Source organism: Pseudopodoces humilis, chromosome 9 (assembly GCF_049639895.1).
Source record: "Pseudopodoces humilis isolate 2021_Gansu_Grassland_sample_001 chromosome 9, ASM4963989v1, whole genome shotgun sequence".
NCBI classification, from domain to species: Eukaryota; Metazoa; Chordata; class Aves; order Passeriformes; family Paridae; genus Pseudopodoces; species Pseudopodoces humilis.
Window position 1 is genome coordinate 12,199,903 of NC_142208.1, and position 23,535 is coordinate 12,223,437.

The window sequence follows — 23,535 nt, forward strand, 5'->3', positions numbered from 1 at the left end:
TTACCCCACATTTAGGGTTATTATGTATTATGATTAAATTGTTTCAGTTTCTTAAAAGTGATTCATACCCCATTGTCTTTTCCAATACCTCACATATTGGAAGCTATTTGGAAGCTTCTTTTCCTGAAGACCTACTGAGTGTACCCCAGAACTTTCACACAGATGATTTATTACTGTGAAGAGTTAGCAAAATGCAAAGCACGGGCTGGTACTGGTCTCAACCCCAAAGGTGCATTTCCATACCAGCAGAAATACTGTATAATTTTAGTGCTCTGTAATGGGCGCAAGTGGGAAATAGCCCAGGGCATGTTTTTAATGGCCCACAAAATTAGTTTAACTTTTCACTAAAACACAGCAACTTCTTTAGTGAGGTATGTTTTAATAGTCTCATTAGAAGACAATTTAAAATAGAAGAATAAGATTGTGTGAAATCAAGCCCTCCAAGACCTACATTGCAGCTGTCTTCATAACACAAATACCCTAGGGTTAATCACCTCTGTACATTGCTCCAAGTATAGAGAGTTTTAAGTGAGCTCAGTGCTCATGTTCAGATAGGGTAATACAATATTTATAAAATCAGGGGATCTGTTTTCAATAAAGTGGAATATTCTTGGTTACATCATGCTATCCTGAGCCAACTACTTTAACTCAACAGCAAGGGCAAGAGGAACCAATGCTGTTTGTGAGGAGTCTGCTGTCTCATTGACCAAACTGTCTAAAGGTTTCTATCTATTCTGTTGGTTGTTGTTGATGTATTTGTCATCGATGGAAATGTCTACTGTCCCTCAGCATACTTGAGGCTTATTAGGATGTCCAAAGAAGAGCAGGCTTCCCCTCCTTCGTATTTCTGCCTCTCACTGGTACCTTTTGGAGAGCTCAAGCTGTCCCCCTAGGGCTGGCAAGAACCTTTTATTTCTAAGTGTTACACAGGAGATAAAAATATTTGATATTAGAACAGCTGCATCTATGTGTAAAGTAAGTGTGAAGATAAATCCATTTCTTGTAGGTTTATTTCTGTCCAAGAGTGAACAGAGCTGAGCAGAGTGGATTGTGCAATTGCTGAAGGTGACACTGCCCCAGAAAAAAGGCCATTTGTTGCTAGTCAGCTGTCCTAAAAACTAAACCTGAACTTGCCCCACAGCCCTAGCTGAAGTGGTCAACACAAGACAGCCCTTTCTCCACTTCTGCCAGACCTGAGGACAAACAGCAGCTCCTGTAGAGTTCAAGGTTTGACAGAAGACCATTTTCTGTCCCCTCGCAGGGCTTTTCCTGGGGCCCTGTGCCTGTCTCCTGCTCAATGAATGCCGTCTTTGTCCCCACCACGTTGACAAATGCCAGCACTGCAGAATAAGGATGACATTTCTGCTGTGGTATTAGGGCTGAGAAAGGGAATTATTCCGGGCAGTTGGGGCCAGGATGCAGCGCACAAGGGAGGATGCGCGACGCCGTTGTTTGTGCCACGACAAGGAGGCCCTTGAAGGCCGAACACAAGACCTGTGTGTGGGGAGACGTGCGCGCACAGCCGGGGCAGTGTCCCCAGCCAAGTCCCGGCCTCGTGGCACACCTGGGGCAGCTTCCTCCCGAGCCCTCCTCTTTATGCCCGGCTGCACAAAGAGCCAGCTGCGCCGGGGCCGGCAGCCCGCCGTGCTGGCCTGCCCGGGCCACCGGAAACCAGGACCAGCCACCTCTTTTGTTGCCTTTTCAAAATCAAGGGTTTGTTTTGAGCCTGAGGAGGATAATGAGCTTCTCACCAGGCACACACTGAACTGCACATCCCCCCAAAATGCAGAGCGGATAAAATAAACTGGTCCTTGGAAAGACTGAAAAAAATAAATCAAGGGGCTGGAAGACTTTTGCTGTTGTGCCAATCTCCTCACACCAGTCTGAATCCACAGCTTACCAGAACAGCACAGCCTTAAACAATTCTCCTTGATTTGGAACAATAACATTCAGAGACCTTATTATACATCAGGTGTTTCTGACTTGTTTCTGTTCATATTCTATTTTAACATTCCACATTAATTTTTTTTTTCCTTAAATAAGTAACACTGCTGAAATAATCCCATATAACAGAGAGGAGTACCTTAATATGAAAAACAAAATCAAGGACTCCTGGTAAGGTTTTCTCAATGGTTTAAAATTTTTTCCCCTCCAAGATCAAGGCAAATTCACTTGTACTACATCCCTGGAAGCAGAGCAGGCATAAATCTATCCTTAGACTAGCATATGTCAATGGAAAGAGTCTCAGGATGAAACAGGAAAGGGGAAACAATAGCAAAAGGGATAAAGAACTGCACATCTCCCTTCCTCAAATCTTTATCCAACCTCTCCAATCATCTGCAGTGAACACCATGACAAGTATTTTACACCAGATGTTTCTTGCACAATACCTTTTTAAAAATGAATAGTTTCTAGCCTTGAGCAAACAGTGAGACAGCATCTAGTAAAGATATTTTCCTGTGGGCCGTTCACTGTGTCAAGCCTTAGACTTAAGAAACACTGAAGATGGTCTTGGTCACAAATATGTTCCCATGACAAGAACTGAACACAGCACAAAGCCTTGCCATGCCTTCTGTGCCCTACAGCCCTTTGGTGGATCCTCTGCTCCCAGGAGATTTCAATTAGAACATGTATTCTTCCTTTCTATTGTTTAATAATGAGCTTTTCACTTCACTGGCCTGTGGATATTGAAACTATCTGCTACAAAAGTACAAAAGTGGGATCAGATATTTTGAACAGGGTAATGAATTTCTAAAATAGAGCTAGAACCTTAGGAAAAAAATGTTCATAGTCATGTAGAGTAGGTGAACAGCAGTTCTTCCCATGTGCTTTTTTGGTGCAGTGTGCTCTTCACTAGTAAAAGAGATACCTAACTTGGTAGGTATCACACTTGTGAGGTGTGGTTTTAGTTTGTTTTTCCTTGAAAAAAAAATTCTTCCTTTGGGTAGAAAGATTTACTCTGCAAGGTGTGTTCATATGCCAATTCATGTTGAAGAATATAGAGCTACCAGTTGGCCTCAGGCCACTGTCCTATTTTGCTTCAGCTGCTAGCAACAGGTCTGGGGTACTGCCAACATTTTATGCTGCAAGCTGTCCAGTGTGAGATGATGGTGAAATGTGTCCTATGGTGACAGCTACTGCTGTGTACACAGGCAAGAAAGTGTTGACTTTCAGGAAGTGAGACTTTAGGTATTTGTGATAAGGAAATGCTGTGGGTGAGTGTCTCTGACAATAAATTCTTAAATGTAGGAAATACCATTGGTGCCACTGGACAATCATATTGTAAGGATTGCAAATGGTTGATTCATTTTGCTTTTTAAAGAAAGACCAGGCAAAGTGATAATAAAAAAAAAAATTGGAATAGAAATGTCATCTACTTGCATGAAAGGAAATGGTGATTACAGCTCACTTGTTTAGAGAGTTCCCATTTTGTTTGAGTTTTCTGACTATATTCTGGTCAAAACATTTTCCATCCAAAATTTTTACAGCAATGACTATCTTATACAGAATGGGCCTAAAACATAGGCGTTCAAAAGACTTCCTTACAGTACAGCCAGGCAGCCTGAGTCAAATATGAGTTTCTTATTTCAACACAGAAAAGATGTTATTTCTCTCAAAAACTCAAACATCCATGGCCTGAATCAACCTATGACCTTTTTTTTTCCCAGGAAGTTTCAGATAAAAGTCCTCCTGGCTTATTTTATGACTGAATAGAACAACAAAATAATTAGTTATGAAAAGACAAAGAGTCAGTTAACTGACAGAAGGCAGAGTCTGAACAGTTGAAAAGGCTATAAATTTTATTCCTCTTTGTTGTGTGAGCGTCACCTCTGGACGCCACTTTTCTCCGTTCATTTTAGCAAGAACTCTGATGTGAGAAGTGATCTTCACCCAACACTGCCTGTGTTGTTCTCTTACCCTTCAGATACCTATGAGTATTCTCACTCTGTACTTACTGGTTGCACTCCATCCTTCCTCACCTTCAAGGCACTACATATTTCTGCATGTGATTAAGAAAGGTGTTACAGAGGGAACAGGTTTGCTTCAGCTTGTTTTCACGAGAATCTCAGTAAAATGCTCGATGTTCTTGTAACACTACAAACATGACTATGAATCTCACAGAATGGTTGATGAGGTCTGGCAGCTGCTGATGCTGTTCTTGGGGAATGACAAGTGATTCTTTAGATGATTCAAGTTAGCTTTGCACAGAGCGGAAAAAAAAACAGTCAAGGAGCCCAGTGGAAAATACAAATACAACTGCAGGAACAGGAGGCACTGAGAAGGGAAGGATGGAAGAGATTAGAGGTTCAGATTCCTACTGTATTATCACAAACTGCACAGTAAATGATGGTTGCCTTTGGGTCATCTAAAAGTATGGGTGTATATGCCTATAAGCTTTCACTGCAATCCCATGGCTATATTTAAAATACTGAGACTTTCTGATGCATTTCAATTAAGATGTTAAAAGCTTGCTCTTCCATCACTGGGAGAACAAGCCTACTGCAGAAGAAAACTATTTGGAGTTTCCTCACAGGCACCTCGACATGCAGAGATGGCCAGAGCAAGCAAGGAGTACTCAAGCAGTGTCGTGCATGTGAACCAAGTCAGGTAGCTGGGATTTGGTGGCTCTTGAGGTAGATAAACAAACATATGACTGCTCTGGGTAGAGAGGGTGGGTTTCTAAGGTTTTTTTTTCTATGCAATAGGCTCATTATTTACCAATATTTCTAAAGGAAAGAATACTGGGACAAGGAAAAAGTCCCCTTCACATTTATGCAGTTTGAGTATCAGCATCTGAAGTCATACTTCATTTTTGGGCTATGCATAGCATGTCTTTTTCCAGGCTCAAAAAGAATGCTGTAATTTGAAGCAGGCTGACTCAATTGGTGTTTTTGTATGTCATCTCATAGACAGCATGACAGGGGGGAAGGTGGAGGGAAGGAGGCTGAGGTGGAGAAAAGGAGGGCGGTTGCTCATCTGGTCTTTATTTCCTTTCCCTGTTTCTTAATAGTTCAGGCAAATGGCCCATTCCAGCCAGAAGCAATGACACTCTGGCTGTGGTATTTCATCTTGGAGGAGGACAGGCCACAGCTTGTCCTGTGTGCTGGTGTCCCAAGAGCCTGTACCAGTGTGCTGTTGTGGAGTCAGGGAGGTTACAGGGGGCACATAGTCCTTACACTGCATTTGGTACAGGGAGAAGCTTTCTAAGAGGGCCCAAGCTTCATCTTTTGCATAAAGAATTTCCTAGCTGGAAATCCTTACAACTGTGTGGGTACTTGCCATACCTTCTGTTGTTTTTTTTTTTAATGATGTATCAATGGAGATGGCACCAGCAGATAATTGGAAGTGACTGTTCTGACTGCTTTAACCATTTAGGTTGTAGAGAAAACAAACTGAACAAAAACATCCATAAACAGAGACTTTATAAAAAATGGCTCAAAGGGGTGAGGCCAAAGGGGTCACCAGAGACAGGCCTATAGCAGTCCTTGCTCAAAACTCCTGCCTGAGAATTGTATAACAAGATCCATGAATACTGCTCACTATTGTAGTAACAAACACTGATTAAATTCCCAGAATGTGAGGTACACTAGCACTGCCCATACTCCAGATGAAAACTCAAACATGGAGAGATCAAGTAACTTGTCCAACAAACCAACAGAAAGAGCCTGTAGTCAATCCAGGAATGAAACCCTGGTTTTGCAGAGGCCCAGTTGTGTGCCTTAACCACAAGATCACATTACTCTCATGATCTGGCACTCTCCTGCTGGAAGTTTCTTACTGTAGTTACACCTATTCTCATGCTGTGTGTGGGATATGCCATGAACCAGGTCTCAAATCCTTAAGGATTTAGCGGGTAGTTGAAAGAAATCCTGTCCCTTTCAGAAAAGAAGGAAGGAAGAAGGCTGAGTTCTCCTAGAAACATCCTTTCCCCTGAAACTTGCCCTTATCATCTTAACAATATTTCCTTTACTTTCCAAGAGTTGTTTTGAAGAGATAAAACCTTTCCATGAGCAAGAGCATTTCTAATTCAGGCTAAAAGAAATCCAGCTTTATAATAATTCATACACATATGAACAGAACAAAAAAAAAAAGTGGCAGTCCAGAGGGTGCAAGAAGCAACATAAAAAAATCAGAGCAAAACAAGTAATTTCCTGAGTGGTAAATTGCTGAAGTTGCATTTCCTATTGCATTGCATTAAAATATTCTCTGCTTTGCCACCTCCTAGTGCAGTGCTTTCCTCTGCACACCCTTTTCCCAGCCTGTAAAGTACAAAGCACACATCCTTTGGTCACTGTCAGAGCTGAGGACAATAACTATGCAGGAAACTGCATACCAACTGGACCTAGTTCTTAATTTTACTTTTTTTTTTTTTTATTAATTAAGGATATAAAAGTATCTGTTGTATGAGTTTAAACTTGTGGGCTACAAACTGTGAGTATGGGAAAAACAATATTTTGTGATGACACAGTTTCATTTAAAAAATAGGCAAGAAATTAATTTATTTTTAGACACACGAACATCAAAGACACTAATTGGAATAAAATTCTTATTCTCTGTAATATCCTTGTTAATGTCATCCAAGCCCTAAAACAACTATACCTCAAATGAAGAAGTATCTTAACATAAAGTAGTTGTCTCCCCTGACATCCTAGGACATCAACACACCATATTTCTAAAGAACAAGTGAAAGTAGCATATTCCCAAGTTGACATTTCTTCTTAAGATCACTGATATACTAAAGTCCTTCCCCAGGTACTTTCAGCAAGTGCAGCACAGCAGATATTTGGCTTGGAGGAAAGTCACAACAGGTCTAGATTTACAAAAGGATAAAGGCACCAAAAGCTATGCTTTGTCATACAGCAGGATTTTACAGTGCCACTCAAGCAGCAGAGAAACCTCTCTCCCCTCACCATCTACAAACCTCTTTAATACAGGTGTTTTCTCTACTCCTCTCTGTAAATTGACACCAAAATTAGATCAAGCTGCACCCGACATAAGATTAAGCTACAGTAGTTCATGAAGAGCAAGTACTAAATGTTTTGCAAATTGCCACATCTGCAATTAAATTTCCAATGTAGCTTTCAAACAGTTAAAATAGTAAGGACAACACTATTATTTTGCATATAGTTGGAAGAGAGAAAAGCCTCAGATTCTCAGCTGTAACACACCATAAAACAATACAAGTTCTATGATCACCCCATAAACTGGAAAATTCTCTGATCCAAATACTCTTGAAAATATGCTTTGATCAAATAGTGGTGTACCCAGTCTAGCCTGGACATGTCTATGTCCCTGTCTGGACCTTAGTCTTCCCATGCAGCTCCTTTACCTGGACACTGAATAAGGAAAGAAATACCATCACAGAATCAACTGGAGATCTGTAGCTTTATCTCATCATCATAATTTAATCCACATCTTTTCTTCAGGTAGAAAGTTTGCATTAATACATCTCAGAACAGCAGTGAAGCAGAAAGCAGCATCCCAGTTGTTGAATTTGGCTCCGAAAGCACCTGCTACTCACTTAGATTTGGAACAGAATTGCCTTCAGTGACATCTGTCTGCCTTCCCATCTGTTCTGAACAGTCTCATGACCTATGGGGAGGCAAGGGGTCTATCAGAACTACCCCACTGCTTTTTAAAGAACAGATCCTAATCCTTAGACCTGTCAGTTTCTCACTAGATCAGTGCCCCAGCTGTGCCACATTAGCCCTAGGAGAATTGTGAAATCCACATGAAGGCATCTGAGGTGAACCAGTTAAACAAGTCCAAAAATATGAGTCTTGCCCTCAGCTTGGAAGAGGTAATGCTTGATTATAGCAAGGGTTTGACCCTCCCTTCTCCAAAACCCTGATTCCAGCTACTAAATAAATATGAACATATTAAATATAGTGTGCCACCAGAGGGGGAGGGAGAGGAGGAGAGTATTGCCATTGTATGTTCTCAAGCAGCGGATGAAGAGGGACAAAAGAGTCCAAACATCAGGAAACTATTAAAATGAATACATTCCTAGTTTCTTCATAATTAATTCAGCATGTCCAATTTTGTATCAGAGAAGGGAAAGGAAAGATTTTGACCACTTCCTTTTATCTCAAGCTGTTTGGAAGAATACGATCTTGTAATGCTGAAAAGAAGTGCCTCACTGCATCCCAGCAGGCGAGTGTAATTTTAACTCTTCCACATGCCTAATTTGATATGCAAATCCCTATTTTCTGTTTGACATACAATTCTTAAATTACATAGCAAAGACCCAGGTTTGCTTAGGCACACTCCATCCTCACTTTCTAGCCAAATGCTTTTTTACTTTGTACTGCATTAAACAATACCTTGAAAACAGTTTTCACTATGCAATTTCCTAAGTGATTTTTTTTCAGTTTGCTTGCATTATTGCACAATTTAACATTAAGTTCAAATTTTAATGGTTACCTTCACACACATAAGGACCTGTTCTTGAAACTTTAGATTCTGGGTTAGACAGAGTTATGCAATACTTTCAAAAGAAGCTTCATTAGGCAGCTATTTATATGCTCAAGTAATTTCATTGTTTCCAAGGTCCTACAGGAACAAGCATAATAAAGCTGTGATTGGCTGCATAGATAGCCCATGTGGGAGCTCTTTCATGGTCATTCAACAAGCAAAGAGTAGCATGTACAGGTAAAATAAATCCTTGAAGTACAGTCAACCAAGATAATTATTTGCAGCTTTCCTTAACAGAAGATTTGTGTAGGGTTGGCACGGTTCTGTGGCTCTGAAAATCTACCAAAGACATTAAATGTTTGATCACTTCCTGTTACCTGGTGTATAACACATGAGGTACTAAATATATAAGCGTACCTGGAAGATTCATGTGAACATTCAGGAAATGCAGAAGTATATCTGAGATTAGTTAGAACTGTAAATGCAAGGGGAGTTTACCCTTCTATTAAGGTTCCACTACAGGGAAAACAGGATTCTGTGCAATACAGTATGCACTCAAATATTCTTCTATGAAAAGGATTAACTAAAAAAAAAAAAAAAGAGTTGTTGTTTGCTTGTTTTTTTCATAATAGCACTTATCTAAATGAGTTGAAGGTCACGGTTCCACCATGGTACACAAGCTACGTTACCATAGGTAGCCCAAAATGATTTATACAATGCCACAAGAACTGCAGAAGTAACAAGAAAGAGCTAAAGGACCTTTCCCCACTGCAAATGAGGAGCTGAGGTACAATCTGACTATTAACAGAAAGAATCTCTTAGGGCTCTATGCTCAATCCAGGTGTTGGAAGTCTAACACCAGTCTCATGTTACCATTCTACCAAATACTTTTGTCTTCTACTGCTTGCTTGCACCAGTATGTCCAAGACCTTTTTTTGTCTGGACAGAGGCCTGTGAAAGCAGCATGCTATTCATGAAGAGATTTGTTTACTCAGGCTGGATTTTACTGAGCTACATGTTTCCTATCCTATACTACCTGTGGAATGATGAGTAGGACTGGCAAAGAAAATCCATGCTATCAACTTCTCAGACCATTCAGTGTTGGGTAATTATCACATCAGATAATTGCAGAATTGCCAATTAGCAACTATTCTGCTTCAAACTAACTTAGCATAGTAGTGATACCATATCTTTGACCCAGAGGTGGTTCTAATGATCAGGTGAAATAGGCATTTTGTAGCAGAACAAAAGCCTTTGCTCCTAACAGCATGGCAAGGACTCTGAAAAATCTGAGAAACCAGATATTGATTTAACTGTTGAAATTTTTGCCAAACCAGCTTCTTGGATTTCTAGACTTTGATGGACATGTCCATGACAACTATGCCTATTGATTTAATCATCACCAGAAACCATATGCGTGTTATTAGTAACAAACCGCTAAACCTTTCTCTTGGTTTACCTCTGTGAAAACTAGATCAAAATCACAGTTAACATACACGACACAGTTGACAACGTTGGTTTTTCAAAACAGCCAAGAGGTGTATACTCCAAATGACACACATAAAATTGGGCTTCTGCCATATAAAAATGTACCTGTGAAATTTCATTGACACAGCTTAATCAATATGCTTTTAAACCTTCCCAAACATTAAGACTTGGGGAGTGAAAAAGTTTGTAACAGCACAGTTAAGGTGTTTCTTCAAGAGTAATACAAGAAACACTGCTGGTTTATACTGCATACTGCACAAACTTGCATGTTTTGTTTAACGCTCTGCTCCTGGGAAATTGAGTAAAATATACTTTACTTGACTGTAAGAGCTTCGTTATTTGGGAGCTCAGGACAAAGCCAGCATCTACCTTGATCGTGCTGTAAGAGTGAGAGTGGCACACGTGATAAAAGGTTTCAGATCAGCAACAACTGATGAGCTTTAGCTGCCAAGAAAAACGTGTCAGTTTCTATGGATGCAGAGGTGGGAAAACCACGCAGTAGGCTCCCCAGTCAGAGGCTGAAGCCATGCCACAAACTAATCTCCTAAGAAAATCCCAGTCAAATAAAACACATACTGGCCTCCTCTTTTAAGCTATACAAACAAGTTTAAGTTTTCTTTATTTTTCAGGCATGTCTTGCTCAGATCATTTTATCTATCATAAATCTTTAATCTGAAATATCCAATACAACTAGAAATTCCATAATTCCTATTGTTCAGCAAGACAAATAGAATGTTCTATTTAAATAGTAAATCCATAGTGAAGAACCTATTTTCTGACCATTATACATTTTTTCCCTTAACAGGCCTGTATCAAGACCTCTCATCATATCACTAATACACAAATTAAACTAGAGACAAAGCTGAAAAAAAACATTAGTTTGGGTTCTATCTCCCCTAGATGCTCTTTCTATATTGCACATACTAATTAAAGATGTATTGACTGCTGGTTTAAATCAATACCTCAGAAGTCTTCAGTGTCAGACATCACCAATGTCATTCCTAAACACATCACCTATCTGCCTATGTCTTCTGTTGATAATCAAGATTTATATGAGCACAAAAGTGAGAAAAAAAAAAAGTTGACCAATCCAAAGATTCCCTTTTATATTCCATTTTGGCATAAGTGCGCCTTCATTCTCTTTACAGTATGCACAGAACTGAGAAAGGAGAGCACTTCTGTGACTTTCCCAATGCTGTACAACTTGCTGCAGCGTCAGGACTAGAATGCCTCCACACCCAGTACACCCAGTCAGTCCCTATACTTTCTTTTTAATTTTCTAATTGAACCTTTTGGGGATGTGTTATCATATCTTTATTAAAACTATACACTAACAGTAGTACACAGTAAGAGTGCTAGGGCATTTTTAATGCCATCTCCCAGTTGTGCTGGTGTTGGAGAGCTCACATCTCAAAATACAGCTCTGACCCTCCCACTCCCACAAACCCCTCGGGAGATGGTCAGTGCATCAAGCTGTTTGCTGCTACCCTTTTCATTTGATCAAGCATGCTAACAAGCAGACCCTCAGGCTTCTTCTATGAAGGGGGTCCACCAACCAATGTTAGGCTGATTTCATCTTTCCCTTTGCTGTACAGAGCCCTTTCAGCTGTGTAAAACAAAGTTGGGGGACGTTGAGGAGAAGAAAAGCATTAAATTGTGTCTCTTCATTTTGCTCTGAGGAAACTCTGCCTCATGTTGTTTATAATGAATCTAGTTTTCAGCAGGGCCTGTTGGGGGAGGGGGGGCATGTTTTGTTTTTGCTGACTCTGCAAACTGATACTTTGAGGGAATTGTTTAGGGAAAGAAGCGTCCTTTATTATGTACGTCATTGCCAAGTGATTTGGCAGATCCCTCCATGAGATGCACTCTCTGATAGGTTGACAGAGAGCTGGACTGGCCAGTTACCAGCAGAAAAGCTCAACTTAAACACTTTAAAAATCTTATGATGGCCAGTTTGTGGTTTTGGCTCAAAAAAGAAAGAAGATGAAAAATAGAGACAGCTGGGTGTCAGTGAGGGATGGAATATTGAGGTAATTTTTGTTACTGTGCCACACAAAATTCACTGGCTTTGTACATTCCTTGTATCCAGCTAAGGCAAACACACACACTGACTAGGTACACCTGCAAAGGCGATGTCAGTTATGTCAGTGCTTGTCCAAAGTCAAAACATCACAATATTTCCTAATACCTAGACCTTGACACTGACATACTTCAAGTAATGGTGAGTTTCTGGTTCTTGTAGAAAAATCTGTTTGGTTTTGATTCTCCCCAAAGGCCTACCTGTCCAGGATGCAGTAAATCCTTGAAACATCTGACTGAAGACACACCAAATTTTTGCAGCCAAGGATAGAAACCAGGCCAAAGACTTACCCAGGCCTACAGGCAATGGGACAGTGTATGCTAATATGGTAACAAAATATTGTGCCATTATGAATAGGAGGACAACTTTGCCAGATTAACTCTGGACATAAATAAATCCTATCTGCAGAAAGAGTAAGAAGAGAATGTTCAGTACAGGAATTACAGGACCTCAACACCAACCAAAGCCAATTATTAACCACCATTCAAATGGAGCTGGGGTGGGGAGAGAAGAGTAGGCTAATGGTTTAAACAAGGTAAATCCCACATTCTGGAAAGTAGGGGTTTTTAGGTTAATACCAAATAATAAAATGTGTCTTCTTGCTCTCTTTTGGCATTTAGTTAAGGAAAAACCTCTGGTGAAAATAGTTCTTGCCCTCCAGCTGGATGAGCAACTGAGATACCTCAGTTGCAGTGACCGGGTGCTCGAGCACCCTGTGGGCAGGGCTGGCTGCTTCTGTGCCAAGGAGCAGGCTGTTTCTTGGAAATGTTTATGCAATTCAGCTGTGCTCCTGCTGGAGCCAGACACTTTTAAAAAAAAAACCAAAAAACAACAACAAAAAACCCAAAACCCAACAACAAAAAAACCTAACAACAAACAAATCAAAACACCCAGCCTCAGATCTCTCAGGCCATTAGTGTATCTCACTCAGGTTTCACCTTCTACCAAATGCTGTCAAATACCTGTTTTGTTTGGTTTTGCAGGGTGGAGGGAGTTGGAGGGTTGCCTTCACTGCTGTCAGTGGTTCCTAATGATGTTTCCCACTAGAGAAAATGAGCTTGCTTGTTTGTGAATCCAAATTCCCTGTGGGGCACAGTTTGGGAAACTGAAGATATGGGAAGGAAAATAATATCTGTTAGGGCAATGTATAAACATCCATAAAGCAGAATAGCAAAACACCTACAGAGAATGTTGTAACTTTGCCAGCAAACTAATTAGAGTCACTGACTGAGGAAGGAGCTGTGACAGTCAAAAAGTTAAAATAAAAATAAATCAAAAGTTTAGTCTAGCAATTATTAACAGGAAATTACCAACAGAGTCGGGGCTCCTATGTTCTTTTCCTGGTTCTGCTTCCGATTTACTGAGAAAGTTGAAGAAGCCAGATTTTAGAAGTAGCTTCTAATTTGGGAAGCCTCCATTTCTGATGCCTAGCTGTACACACAGAGGACTCCACAGACCAGTATCTTCAGTGCTCTCTGTGCATGTGTCAGGGCAGAGCATTTCAGGGCATTGGTGTCTCTGAAGTCACCCATGTGACCTGGACAAACCCACAGTCACTGGCCCGCCCAAGTGGCCGTCTCTGAAAGTTTCCCATCTGGGATTTGTGGCTGGCACAACATATTGCTGTGGGAGTCTGATGTTTCAATGCTCTTTATGGCTGACATAACATATTGCTGTGGGAGTGTTATGTTCAAGTACTCCTTGTAAACATTTACAAGACTTCCAAGACACTCTCTGTCTCCAAAGTCAGTGCTATTACTTTTGGAAATAATGAACCCTGTGACCTGCACGTTTTCTAAAAGGACCACTGCTTGGTAGGGGCACTGAGCTGCATTTTCAAGTCTGGCTTCAGGAGGAATTTAAGTAGCTGGTGACTTAATCAGAGAATCAAAAATAATTTGTCTTCCATTCAATAACACCCCCCCCCAATCAAAACTGCAATTAAAACAATCTGTGATGTCTCAAGAGGAGAGGGAAGATCTCTCAAACAGAGGAGCTCTCTGGACACAGGATTTCTATTCAATTCCATGAGAATTTCTAAATGAAGAGAGCATGTAGCTTCTTCTTACACTGAGTTGTGCTACTCAGAGGCAGAACCAAATTACGTATCCAGAATGTCTCCATAAATTGACCTTTTCCTGCACTACATTCAGTTGCAATCTCATCCTTATCAGGGACACCATGGGCTGGAGACCTACACTCTGGGTGCCTGCCAGCACTCAGTTAGTTATGGAAGTCTGAATGTTTCTCACTATACCAATGCACTTTCTTTTCTTCTGTGCTATACTACTGTAAATATGTGTGTCCTGGTCAGCTTCATCTTTGTTATCAGCCAAAATATTTACAGTGGCTTGTCAGAAGCAAATTATTATAGATGTTTGTCTGTTTGTAATGGAGGTTGCTACTGATCCGATCTTCTAAAGAATATTGCTATGCTGAGGAGCAAGCATAAAAAAAACAAAGAATGCTGTTTACTGATACTACAGAGAGAAAAGAAAGGCTGGAGTGGGTTTGGTGTCCCCTGCTCTTCCACCCACAGCATGCAGGGGAGAACGCACTCAACGTTCCTTTCCCTTCTGCTCCCACACGTGACCCAGGAGGTAGCACAGTGTCCACCATCTCCACTGGCCACTGGAGCCTGAGTCTCAGAGCTCCTGCCAAGCTCAGGTCTGCTGCCAACCACCTGCTTCTGCAACCCGTGTTTTCACATAGGAAGCAATTTGGACCTACACACTGAGAAATCGCACAAGCTCCCAAAACAAAAACAAATGCCTTCCCAGCATGATGGCTCATTTCACTTTTGTAAACTTTATCTGAAAGCCTTAAAAAAGAAAAGCTGCTTAGGCCTGACGTGTAAGTGACAAAGAACCCTTTGATAGGTGATCATAGTATCCTGCCACTATGCAGGCAAAGTATCTCCCTTTAGGCAACAACAAACTAAACACAGTGAATACATGGACAGTGTTTCAACACCTGCTAGGGACTCTGGGAAAATGGCTTCAGCTTTACAGCTCTCCTAGCACAGCTGGATGCAACACCCTCATCTTCACATACCTCACCATACTTTGTTAAGTACAGCACACAGTTTTAGTGAGTGAATGTATGTACAAATACATTACAAATAAACCTGGTATTTGTGTACAGTCAGTGTCAGCTCTACTGGCTTTCCTAGATAAAAAGGCTGTCTTTAAGGGACATTTAACATTCAGACATCGCAATACACCATTTGAGTATCCTTTCCTGTTTCCTTCAAAAGGCAGAAATAGTGAAACCATTTACCAAGAGCAAGAAGCCAGTCAAAGTTAATAAAAGTTATTATTTCCACTAGTCAGAACGTCTTTCTGTCATACTCAATCCTAGTTTGTGCACTCCCATATGATAATATATAGTCTGTGAAAAGCAGAACTATTAAAAATCTTCTCAACTACAGGCTTTTAGTGGAAAATAGACTAGATTTCTAAACTGGAATTTCTGCTTAAAAAGTCATCCTTAATTACTAATGAGCTACTCCTCCTGATGCTATATATATTGCTAGCAATATATACTCGATAGAGATTATTTTTATCATAATGAAATTAAATATTATTAAATTATTATCTTATTAAATATTATTAAATCTATTTATTCAAAAAGTGAGAAGGCATATTTCTAAGTCCTCAGTTTCACTAACAAGTATTATGTTTTCTTGAACTTTTGAATGCTCCTTACAAGAAACCACTCCCAGAACTGTTAAACTCTAGCTTCAGCATATGAACTCTTTATTAACAGGATATGTCTTTTGTGCTTGTCCCCAATATCTTCTGCCCAAAGTTTCCTAATTAAAAAAAAAATCATTGTTTTTCTTCTGTGGACACACACACACACACACACAGACACTCATTTTCAGTCATTCATTGCTACTTCCTTTGTTTTGTAGGCTCGTCCAAAAGGAGAAGGCCTGACACCGTACCAGGGCAAGAAACGCTGCTTTGGTGAATATAAGTGCCCCAAATGCAAGAGAAAATGGATGAGTGGAAACTCCTGGGCTAACATGGGACAAGAATGTATCAAGTGCCACATTAATGTTTATCCTCACAAACAGGTAGGAGAAGTGCAGACCTGATGGCAACAGGCTTGGAACTAGGAATGCTGTTGACCTTGTAAAGAGTGGGTAAGACTTGACATGGACTGACATTAAACAGAACTTGACATGGACTACAACATATGACAGAGAATGTTTCCCAGATGAGCTGTCTCAGTCCTGGAAATCTGGACAGGTGTCATCAGAATTGCAACATTTGAATGTTCTTTCTTTCAGTACAAATACCTCAAACCCCTTTGTAAAAATCTTTACCTGCCTTTCTTATAGAAAGAGACTGTGGGGCTTTTTAATCTTAGATAGAGTAAGAAAAGTTCAGCAATAGAAATTGACCTCCTACATCTTCTGATTCTCTTCATATTTACACCAATTTATTGTTTCATTTCACTGCTGTCAGCATAGTTATTTCCCGTGAGTACAGCTTTTTTCACTTGTTGGATTTGGTCATGGGGCTATCTCTGCTTACAAAGAGTAGTGATAAAGGAGAACAATACCAAGATGACTCCTGCCTACAAAATTCCTTGGTTAATGGCACCAACCTCACATAAGAATCTCAAAGCTTCCAAAGTCTCTTGTTCCTTACCTCTGTTTAGACAGCTTGTCTATAAAGTCCAAAATCCAGGCTGAGTCACTTACCACATGCATGGAAGTACAGTCTTGAGGGTGAGGGAAATTACAGGATCATTTATAGCATAAGTTTATTTACCTTCTTCAAAATTCTTTCCATCATTTATGCTGAAGTTGAAAGTGCCAGGAAATCATTCAAGGGGTGTCCCATCCACACTGTAGAGGAGTCATTATAGACTTAGATGTGTACATTTTTGTAGTAAAGTTTTGCAAGTAGTCCACTGTGCAGAGTTGCCCCTCATGGCAGGGCTGGAGGAGTCCAGTCTGCACAGCAGTGCAAAAGTCAGACACACACTATGGGAGGGCTGCAATCTACAGTGCTTCTGTAAGCTGTGCTTGCCACTGAGCCACGTACACGGCACTTTCTGGGGAATCATCACAGCATGGGCAGGGCAGCTTCCCACAGACCACCCCATCACTGCTTCCCTGCTGCTCCCTCAGGACACCAGAACTCATGGATGTGGAAGAGCACGTGTCTATCCATGTGTTCATGTCCCAGCAGAAGGTATTGCAGTTATATGAGATTTTTAAGACACATTCTTAAGCCTGCATTTCAGCTAGGCTTCCCAATATAAATAACTTGCAACCAGTCATTGTGCTCTTCCCCAAAATGTGAACTTTGAACCTCGAGCTGAAAGATTCTATATCCTGTTGTCCCTGCCTCACCTCCATCTGCTTCTATTTCAGCGTTACCATTGTCATCCTTTCTAGTCCTTTTCATTCTTCCAGAGGTGCCCTGTGCTGCCCCTGGTTAACCCTAACAGCAAGAGGCAGACAGTGGAGGGAGCAGCATCAACCCAGGCACAGAGCCAGCAGCAGCAGAGAGCTAACAGATTCTGAGCTAACAGAGGTCTGTGGTGCTTCTTGACACAGTTTCCTGTCTGCTGTCCCAAACGTGGCTTTTCTAAAAGCATCCAGTGCCACACCACTCTCTAAATATTTATCAACGTTTGTCAGTGGAGAGCTATTCTGCCCCATTTTGGAAAATATGTTATACCCAGTCACCAGTACTCTTATACTAAGAACTGTATTTTGTAAAAGCACAGTGAAAGATTTGGTTAAAAGTCCAATATTTCTAGTTTGAGAATTAAAGCACAAAAAAGTCTTGTGCACATAATATGGTTTTATTATTTTTCTTAAATAGCACTGCTATGCCACTAACATTTTCTAGATATATTTCCTATTTATTCTTTAGATTTTGATTATTTTGTTGGTACCTACCATAGCAGAAGCCTCATTCATGTTTGATTTCCTGTGCACTTCCAGAAGTTTTTAAGCCCGCACTTCCCGCTCGGTGGATGTCCTCAGTCAATTATGTGCTCCTTCTGCATTTATTATATGAGATCAGAGTATTTGCATTCTCATCTGAATCTTGCAGAGGTTTTCCAACTTAAATTATTTACCTAAGAAAATATCTTGCCTCCCCCTGCACACCATGATTCTCTTGTGTCATTTTAACTCAGTTTGAAAAAAAAGAAAGTGTTGCAGTTAAAGAAAACAGCAGACAGACACTACAAAAACAGCAGTCACTTCAATATGTGATGTGATTGATCATAGTACAAAAAAATCAATAAATGGACTTTTTTCTTCAGTTTAACAAAAACCAGATGAACTGGAGAAGTCTGACCTCTTTTCAAGATCACACAGTATTTACTTCTAGTGAAATAAATTATTTCTACTTTTAAGCAATCTTGTCAATATTTCTCTTCAACAGTGTGCAGCAATTCATCATCTCCTATTCTTACTCCTTGCTCTACCCTTTGGTAAGCATATAATTGCAACCTAACAGGAAAAGAGATATCTTGAAACATTATTTCAAAAAATAATGGTCATTTTTATCATCAGATGAAAATCACTGCTGGTCCCTCAGTATGAGGTAACCTTTTGTCAATTTACAAGAGTTCCCAAAACTGTAAAAACTGTAAACATCTCAGCCCATATCTAAAACAGTCAGGGACCACATTTCCCTGGTGAGGGCATATGATAGGAAGTTTCCATTCACCGTAGTATATTCATCAGGAAAAGTCACACCAGATCAACACCCCCATTCCACACCTGGTCCTAAGCAGTGGTGGACACTTACAGAAAGGTGTGTGTGTGTATAGACAAGGCACAACAATCACCTCTGGGGATACTTTCCCAGCCTAGTGATTATCTCAGCATTCTCCCAGTTTGTCACCAAACACATCAAACTTTGCAGAGTCTATTAAATATCTGAAATCCAACCACAAGCTTTGCTGCATCACCATCGCTGTTGGAGAGTAGGATGCTTGTGCCCAATTTAGGACAAAAATTTGAAAACCTTCTTTAAGGATTGCTTGATATTCATTGCAGTGAATTACGAGTTTCTTCTCAATTCTTCTCAAGAAAGGCATGCCCTTTTCTCCCATCCTCATCTTCATAGCTGTATTTCGTCTTCCCCAGCCACTTTCCCAAATCCATGGACTTCCCAGTACTGTAAGGTTTGTCCATATCTCACAAAGGATGGTTTGGTGCTGAAGCACTCCCATGTAACTGGCTTAGGCAAGAATATCAGAGTACTGAAGATAATAATCTCCACTCTGGATAGCTCTGGGGTAGCCATTCAAGCACATATGTTGGTTCTGTGAATGGCTTGTGTAGCTATGCTCAAATCTTGATTTCCTATGCATACTTTTCATTAGTGAGTCCCTGGAGGGGAGAGCAGCCACACTTTCCTGCCACCTGCTCATTGTTCCTGGAGGCTCATTTCACTCCAGGAAACTATTCCAGGCCGGTTCCCCACAAGGAATGTCTCAATTCAGCCCTAAGCTCTTAGTTCACATGGCCTAGCTGTGAGAATGAGCTTTTAATCTCTCTAGGGCAGGAAAAGTCTTCTCAGCGCTTTTACAGCTGTGTATATACTTCAGAGTCCTCTATAAATACAGCTCTAAATCTCTGTATTTTAAAGAGATGGTGGAGCATGTATTACAAGAAGTAACACAAGGGCCTGACAGGAGGCCTTCTGCCATTCATTCCCCAGCTCATCTGAGTAGGCACAGGCTACTCACAGGCTGTCACACCTGAGCTGAAAAACTGCTCCTCAAGCAAACTTTGCTAAATTATTCCACTGTGTTCCTCCTTCTGCGTTTTCACCACTCCCTCAAGTGACAAATGTTCCCACAGGAGTGCTTACAGGAATGCACAGAACCTGGGGCAAAAATCACAGGCCCATTGAACTCAAGCCTTACTGAAGGCTAAAGAACTACCCAGACAAATCTGCTCTATGGCAATTTCAAAAGTTGTTTCCCAGGTAGTTACTTTAGCTACTCTAAACATAAACAGGAATCTCAGACAGGAGCTGAACTTCTCTATTCTTCCAAGGAATTTGGATTTTGTGGTTGTTTATGCTTCTTTTTACCCTGCTTCAGCAACAGAGCCAGTTCTTATAGTCATTCACCAGCATTCTTGGCAGTGTAACAGCCCAGATGCCAAGCTCTGAATTCTCATTTTCTTCCCCTGCCTACTATAGCAGGAACATCTGCGCCCATGGTTACTTCCTGGCTGGCCTCTTATCAAGGCTTCTTCTCCGACTTTGTGGCTAAGGCCAGTGCTGTTTGTGATGACAGCTGTTGCACTGGTGCAGAACCAGCCATCTGGTGACTGACTTGTCCTCTTGGACACTATTTTCTTCCAGCTGTCAGGAATTTACTGTTGGACTGGAAATAATTTGGTATGTAAATACATACCTCATGATACTCAAGTTATTACTTTCATGGGCAATTCAGTGGTCTCATCATAATTCCCATATCTGAGTGCAACCACAGCCACCTCGCTTCCCTCAGTATGGGGAGGGGTGGGTATGATCACCCAAGTCCAATAAACTTTTCAACAGATTCAAGACTACAAATATGATCTTTTGACTCTTTATATTTAATAAGCCCTCCCCAGCATGCCCACACTTGTGTACTCCAGCTATGGAAATACAGTTCATCGCAGACTGCTGCTTTTCTGAGCTCTTAAATGAGATTTTCACCATTTACCTCATGCTGTTATCATTCATTCCTAGCTGGCCTGTCCCAGAGGCATGCTGCTGACAGGGGCTGTTTGCTCTCTCTATGCATCCTGCCTCTGATCTGCAGCTTTCTTATCGCTGCCTCTTGGATTCACGGCGACAGCCCAGGGCCTTGGTAATGTCCCTCTTCCCCAAGGCAGATAGAAAAGCAGAGGGTCTGCTGCTCAAGAATGTACATTGCATTTAATCTTTCCTTCCCCAGTGCCCAATTTTTTTTATTGGACTAAAAATTCACAAATTTGCAATAGTATGTGTTTCTTGAGGGAAGCATGACTCCTTAAGACTTTAACTTAACAATTATCCTACCAGCAATAGCTGCAGAATCTTTCTATTCACATTCCTAATCTGACATTTAATCATCTCATTTGCTGCATTAAGACTTGATGCAAATGAGTCCAGAAAATTATTTTTAAGTGTTTTCTCTCATTTGAATTCTCATGTGATCTTCTATCCATCAGTGGTGCAATTAAATTGTTCCATTCTACAGCAGAAAAAATGTCAGTCTTCTAAATACAAATGGAAGCAGACACATTATTCCATTCTACATCTTAGTGGAAGCTATTTCCCTTAAGATGTCCTGGTGATCCTTTCTTTAATATCTAACACTTCATCAGGGTGAATTTTTTGTTTGAGGGGTTTGGGGTTTCATCTGACTGTTGGGGAATGCAGAGGTCATGCAGTACATGTAGATTGGGACAGCAATAATTCACAATCAGAAGTTAATTTGCAGGTCAGGAATTGATATATAAATCTAAATTTATTTCAGCTTCATTCCCCTGAGGCAGTATCTTTATTCACCACCACCAAATGCTTTCCTGGTGGAGTGCACAAGATTAATTCCACCCTGCAACTACTAGGAGAAAATTAAAGAAAGATGCACAAAAATGAAGTCTGGAAGAATATAACTGTGAATGCTTGCATTTAAAGGGAAAAGAAAAAATAGAAAAATTTAACTTTTACAGTTAAACTCCCCATCTAATGAAAAAAAAAGGCTACCTTTCCCCTGAGGAACAAAACAGGATTTATTGTTGTTCTACAAGCCCCGTTTCACCACTTTCTAAGGAAAGGAGTTCACTTTTCAGCTAAATAGCCTGTCCCCTTCTCCACAGCCTGTCCAAGTGCATGGCTGAGTCCCCAGCAGCAGTGCAGAGCTCCTGCAGCCTCCTCAGTTACTGGTGTCTCCTGCAGAGTTCAGGCAGTCCCCAGAGCTGACACAGCAGTGTGCAGCAGCCAGACCCTGCTGCACCCCTCTGGTGCCACTGTCCTCACCTCCCCCTCTGCTTCCACCACACCAGAGCCGGGAGAATTGCCCAGCCCTGATGGACACTCAGCTCTTCCACTAGCATCCTACACTTCTAGCATGGTGTAAGAAGGGTTCCAAGAGTATAAGGTTATTACTTCTAGGTTCTCCTCAACTAGTAACAGACAGCAGCAGGACAACACTTGCTGCTCAGGGTGATTAAAGGGTTCTTTTTTGTCTTCGCAAGAAACCAATGAAGAGAAAATGGCAAATGGAGATAAGCTGGGATTTCATTTTATGCAAAAGTTGGGTTGAATTGGTTTTGAGACACAAACCACACAACTACACTACCAATTTCAAAGCCTCAGCCCTCCACCACCTCACCAGAAATGCAGTCTGGGCTCTGCATGGCTTCATTCCTTCCAGCTGGCCCTTGGCAACCTGCTTTCCTGCATTTGTAACCCCTCTCTCCCCAGCCTGTGTAGTAACACACTGGTAACAATAACAGTTCTGAAATCAAAATGCTCTGCAGGCCAAAAAGCTGAGCTCAATCAACACAGGGGGAAAGCAAACCACGGAGAGCTATTGTTTCTGAAAACCATCCAAAAACTCTTGGCGCTTCAAGGCATTCCCAATGTCCTTTGCACTATTTCCAGGAAAAATGATTCCCAAGGCCTTGCATATTAAAAAAAAAAAAAAATCTGGCTTATATCAATAAACATGATAACTGCTGTATTTTTCTCTTTAATCAGAGCACAGCTAGCATGTAGAAGCAATCAGAGCTGAGTCAAATAGCCTGTTTCAAGTGTAGCATTTCAAAACTCTGGTTCGCTGTTGAAGAGTGTAAATTAACCCCTGGGACTCCAGAATCTGCACTTCATCCTTGTATATTTATGTAATGCAAATTCTTGAAGAATATGTGTGTGCAGATGTTGGTGGAATAAGTGGTAGATGAGGTAGAAGGGCAGTTTTTTTGACCAAAAACACTTACTCAACTTGCCTGTCTTGTGGAAGAAGCAGTATCTGCACCAGTGCTTAGACTGCAAGTCTAGAAACAGAATTCCTGGTTCTGATCTGAGATCTCAACATAGTGACATCGAACAAGTCATTTAAAGCTCAGTAGGGTTGCAAGGCATTTGGAGATGAAGAGTCCATCTACCTTCCTCATCTGACACAGGAAATCCAATTTGCAGTTGAAATGTAAATGAAGTTAGACTCAAAGACCTGGTACAGGACATTATCACGGCTCAAAACACTGAATCAGAAACAAACCATTGACAATCGCTACTGAATTACTCCTATATCTTGTTTTGACTTGTTGTGCAACATAATAAGAGTGTTGCACTTATAATCCAGTACAATCAAGCAAGAATTTACAGACATCCCTTGTTCAAGATGGTAGAATGTGTTTTGTGTATTTTAGCTATTCAGAGAGCTGAGAAACCCTTCTACTCCCTGATTTATGAGCAGTTCTTGCAATATTACATAGCCAAAAAAAAGCTTTAAATATCTCTTTTCCTGTCCACAGATTTTCAGGTAGGTGGCTTGAAGAAGAACTTTTAAATGAAATCTTA

At 40.8% G+C, this 23,535-nt stretch overlaps 1 protein-coding gene across 1 annotated transcript in view; it reads left to right on the forward strand.

The window, feature by feature from the left end:
* ZCCHC24 (zinc finger CCHC-type containing 24) overlaps nucleotides 1-23,535 on the forward strand; it is a 107,207-nt gene that overhangs the window by 76,021 nt on the left and 7,651 nt on the right. Inside the window, exon 3 of the mRNA XM_005520480.3 lies at nucleotides 15,900-16,064. Within this exon, the coding sequence (XP_005520537.1) occupies nucleotides 15,900-16,064 (165 nt within the window). The remainder of the gene's footprint in view (nucleotides 1-15,899; nucleotides 16,065-23,535) is intronic.